The sequence below is a fragment of the Triticum urartu genome, chromosome 1, assembly GCF_003073215.2.
Source record: "Triticum urartu cultivar G1812 chromosome 1, Tu2.1, whole genome shotgun sequence".
Classification (NCBI taxonomy): Eukaryota; Viridiplantae; Streptophyta; class Magnoliopsida; order Poales; family Poaceae; genus Triticum; species Triticum urartu.
The window spans coordinates 92,949,175-92,953,938 of record NC_053022.1 but is presented as its reverse complement, the minus strand read 5'-3'; the positions used below and the strand labels follow the sequence as shown (position 1 = coordinate 92,953,938).

Sequence of the window (4,764 nt, the reverse complement as noted above, 5' to 3'; positions counted from 1 at the left end):
TATCTCACAATGATAAGTGTGGACCCACTTGTCAGGAGTAACTAAGCGAATAATTTGACAGAAAAATAAGAACGATGTTGGGATCAAGTAGGCCTCACACTTTATTGTAGTGAGATAGTAGAGGGAGAGCTAGCATGTTGGTCCATAGATATTTATGTCATTATAACATGGCAAAAAAGATTTGAGATCATAATAGTGGTGTCTATAGTGACATTTTTGAGCATGTGTCTAACGAAGCGATGACATTTTTAAGCGGTTGAAATTTCTAGTGGCAAAACTGAATAGTGGGACACAACCGGTGGCATATAAATGATAAAAACCCAAATTAATTTTATGTGATGATGAGGAGAAACACTTGAAGACAAATTATACGGTTGATTGATGAAAGTAATTACCACAACTAGTAGCTCCTTCAATTGCATTATATTCATAAAGGCCTTGGATCGATTTATTGCCGAGACAGAGCGGCAGGCATGCACACAGGGGAACACGTAAGCGTACTAGGCTTAATATAGCACACACACGATACGACACGACACGACACGACACAACCGAAACAACAACTTATTCATCACCAATTCTCTCTCTTGTGGTCGTACACACACAGTGGGTCTGAGTTAGACTTTTAGAGGAGTGACTTGGGCGCGATACGGCCGAGGCGGACGGCGTTGACGTAGTCGCGCGGGCTGTGGGAGGCGAGGCCGGGGACGAGCAGGCCGGAGGCGCGGTAGAGCAGGGAGACGGGGCCCTCGCGGTAGTCCTTGCCGGCCCTCGTCCAGAGGAAGGCCCCCTTGAGCAGGTCCCCCAGCGCGTTGCCGTACATGGACAGCAGGTATCGCGGGTCGAAGTAGTTGGGGTTGGGCGCGTCGCCGGGGAGCACCTTCCCGTCGTACCACCCGTCGTAGTACACGCAGGAGCCGCCGTGGGTGAACTCCGCCACGGGCGGCGCGTCGAACGGTACCCGCGGCACCACGTCGTAGCGGTACACCACGCGGTAGAAGGCCGTCGCCTTCTCCACCTCGGCCCGGAAGAAGCTGACGAAGGTGGCGTCGCCCACGCGCGGCTGCCCGTAGGTCTGCACGGTGCCGAGCCTGCCCAGGATCTCCGTCTCCCCGTGCAGCGCCAGCAGCGCCGGGAAGACGGCGGCGAGCGCGCCGCCCAGGCTGTGGCCGGTGATGACGAGCCGCGCCTGCGGGTGCGCCTTGAGCTGGTCGCGGATCACCTCGCGGAGCTTGTAGTAGGCGATGTGCTTGCCGATGGGGGCGGCGCCGTTGGGGGCGTCCTTGGGGAAGGCGCGGTTGGTGTCCTTGCCGTCCTCCTCCTGGAGACCCAACGCCTTGAGGAAGCCGGCGTGGACGTGGCCCATGGCGCCCATGCCCAGCCATGACAGGTTCACGTCTGTCGACCAGTCCTGCATGTTGAATGGCTCCGTGCCACGGAACGCCACCACGACCACGCTCGCATCCTTGGCCCGATCTGTGAAAACGAACGCCTGTGTCGTGTCCTCCTTGAGAAACTCTGCAGATACGTACAGATTAATACTAGCAATTCTCTCGGTGATCCAAGTAGTTTAACCATCTCGATCTCTTGATTAATTCGTGCTAGCTTTGATACTTACTGTTCCAGCCGTTGTAGAACCCCACGAAATTGAACTGCAAATTACCGCGCACATATATTAGCTTACTAATTAGATATATAAATATAATGCTCCTTGGTTATCATTCGAACTTCTTTAAAATGTCTGCTAATATACATGTAAGATTACATGGCTTAGAAGGAAATATTATTATGCAGTTGGGAAAGAAAATCTCTACTAGTTTGTCCACGTATATCAGTGGAGGCCTACGGTGAAATTCAGGGCAGTCACAGTGAAATTTTCTTGGTGTGGGATTTGGTTTGGTGGGGTGGTTGGGGGTAGTTAGTAATCCAATCTCCAGTTAATTTAGCATTTTAGAAAACAATTATATGTGCTACGTGAAAATCCATCCTGTATTCACCGACGTTGGGGGCCGTGCATAGTTGTGCACGAGTCAGCAGATCTATGATAACTTTGCACAATAGGAAAACAGATCTAAAATAACCACATGTCTATATATTTTTGTACAGACACTTGTCTCCGCGCATCGATTCATGCATGCAGATTGGCATAGAAAAATTAAAGCCCCGCATGTGTATATGTTTGTCCCAAAATGATTGATGTCCTTGCTACCGTTGAGCAGTGTTAGCTGCCGTCCTGTTCTCATGCATACATATAGTCCAACTTGTACGCATTAGATCATTTTTTTCTTCGAAAAACGCATTAGATCATTTTTTTCTTCGAAAAACGCATTAGATCATTTGATCTGTCCACTTGTATTTCACTTGTCTCTAAATGTTTTTTCCTTTAATAATCAGAATGTATGCAGTTACGTTGCTGCACGTAGAGTAAGTATATTTTTAGGAAAAGGATTTTGTTGATCATTTTATGTGTGTAATTTTAGTTACCTTCCACACGTTGTTGACCACGTTCTTGACGAAGGCGGCGTTCTCGTACGCGATCTTGGCCGCCATGACTGTGATCTCGAGGATGAGGTACTGGCGCAGGACGAGGGGCGTCCCAGCCGTCACGTACCCGCCGCTCTCAAGGTCCGCCACCTCGCCGGAGACCACGACGTCGAGCACCTGCAGCTGCCGCATGTCGCCGACAGATGCTGCTGGTGCCGGCTTCAGCTCTGTCCTCCCGTCGATCATCCCGATCATCGTCCGGAAGTTGGCCGCCTCCCGGCGCGGGATCACCAGCTTAACTGCATGTGGAGTGCGCGCATCAAGTCATGCGTTACATCCATTCCACGCGCATTCAATTCAGATCAGGTGTTGCTATCATGCATGCGTGCTCCATTTGATTTAATGACTAGTACGAGCTATCAATTCATGTTAGGTACTGATACGTTCAGCTGCTAAATGCTAGCAAAATTTGTTGTACAGGCGAGCTGCTTCATTAACCAACTGTACTCCTACGTACTCATGCATACATATCCTGACTTAAGTGTTTTCTATGGTGGAAATATGCATGGCAATTAATATGCATATATTATATGTGGCATGCGTTGATTAGGACAGTAACTTGGTCATACGAAAGAAAGGAAAAACAGACATGACACTTGGGAACAAATAAAAAATACGAGTTGATGGTGTGTCATTTGCTTACAAACCCTCCACATGCATGACTTCTACACATGGACACAGTCTTCAAATGCAAGTTCTATCGTTACGTTGAGGATACTGGATGATTTAATCTTCCGAATTATGAAGATATATATTCATTTTTTTGTTATATATCAACAGTTAAAAGTCACATAAATCTGACTTCTTCCCATAAAGAAAAGGTAAATATGAACTCACATTTATATATGTGTGTTTTATGTGTTGTTGTAAGGATTTAGCACATATATGTACTTAAACTTGATTAAATTAACACTCTAGCACTTGGAAACAACCATAAAGAAAAACCCCTCTCTCTCTCTCTCACACACACACACACAAGACAAATATAAGAAGAAGAAGGAGAAATAGTGAGAATACGGCGAACTTTAGTTAATTTGACAACAAAACATAAAAATATTACGTGTGAAGGAAATATGTGAAACAACTTGCATGGAGAATGGCACATAGTAAGACAGAAAAAATATTTAGAAAAATAGCCATGCACTCACACACACACACACACACACACAATATATATATATATATAGAGAGAGAGAGAGAGAGAGAGAGAGAGAGAGAGAGAGAGGATCATACATGGTGTCGTTCTGGGTCGTCCATGTAGAGAAACTTACCACATGCAGTCATTACACATGGTTCCATACCTTTATATATCCATGTCGTCAATTTGTTGGTCCTTTACTCATTTACTTGATTATAGTTAAACACGCTACACGTTTGTACATAGTAAATTTATTTTGTGACTCAAATTAAATCAAGTTCAGCTAAACTGGAATTGATCATCAGCTTGGCGTCGTGCACATGTACATATATTCGTCTCAATTTGTGTTAGCTCCCATTTCAAGTTGATAGTGCATGAGTTAATTAGGGTCAAGATGGTCATATGATATACTGTGAATACGTACATCTGATGATGTTCCATATGATGCCGAGCAGGCCTCCGTTGAGGGCGAAGAAGTTGAGGAGGAGCTCGACGATGGCCCCGATTATCTTTGCCGGGTAGTAGGCAGCAGCGAGGGCCTTCTGGATGATCTCGGTGAGCGTGACGAAGATGTCGCCCGGCGTGATGCCGACGTCGCGGGTCGTCTGGTCGCCGGCGTCGACGAAGGCATAGCTGGTGATGGGCCGGCGCAGGATCAGCAGGGACAGGATGTCGATGAACCGCACCTTCTCCGGTCGGATGATCAGCTTCTCCTCCCCCAACTTGGGACGACCAGCAGCAGCTGATCCGGCCGCCGCCATGCTCGCCGAGGGGCGAGTGCTTCTTCCTAGCTTAGCCTGACTACGTGATGTGTGTGTAGTTAGTGAACGATCGATGAGCTCAAGGCACACTGATACACTGGGGAGAAGGGGTGCCTTTTATAGGGCTTTGGAGGGAGACAGGCAGGGCCGGGCCAAGCCGGGCCGGGCTGGGCTTGCTGTTGAGTGATTGATTGGCTAGGGCCAAGGTAGATGGCTAGCTAGGGTTTTGCGTACGTAGTAGGGCCGGTGCATGCATGCGCTTGCTGGCTTGTCACCGCGTTTTGTGGATCACGTGGCATGTGACTCTGAGCTGTGTGGCTC

The 4,764-nt window shown here is 47.8% G+C and overlaps 1 protein-coding gene across 1 annotated transcript; it reads right to left on the bottom strand.

Moving 5' to 3' along the window:
- Nucleotides 1-404: 404 nt before the first annotated feature.
- LOC125549920 (triacylglycerol lipase OBL1-like) lies at nucleotides 405-4,542 on the bottom strand. Its single transcript, XM_048712993.1, has 4 exons — nucleotides 4,107-4,542; nucleotides 2,485-2,783; nucleotides 1,619-1,652; nucleotides 405-1,518 (listed from the first exon to the last, which is right to left on the bottom strand). The coding sequence occupies exons 1-4, from the start codon at nucleotides 4,441-4,443 to the stop codon at nucleotides 626-628; spliced, it is 1,563 nt and encodes a 520-aa protein (XP_048568950.1). The 5' UTR covers nucleotides 4,444-4,542; the 3' UTR covers nucleotides 405-625.
- Nucleotides 4,543-4,764: the final 222 nt, after the last annotated feature.

Excerpts from the sequence above, each read along its gene's own strand:
- LOC125549920 (XM_048712993.1), bottom strand. The coding sequence starts at position 4,443 with ATGGCGGCGGCCGGATCAGCTGCTGCTGGTCGTCCCAAGTTGGGGGAG. Across the intron at positions 1,653-2,484 it reads TGGTCAACAACGTGTGGAAG|TTCAATTTCGTGGGGTTCTA; the intron begins GTAACTAAAATT and ends GGTAATTTGCAG. Across the intron at positions 1,519-1,618 it reads GTTCTACAACGGCTGGAACA|AGTTTCTCAAGGAGGACACG; the intron begins GTAAGTATCAAA and ends ACGTATCTGCAG.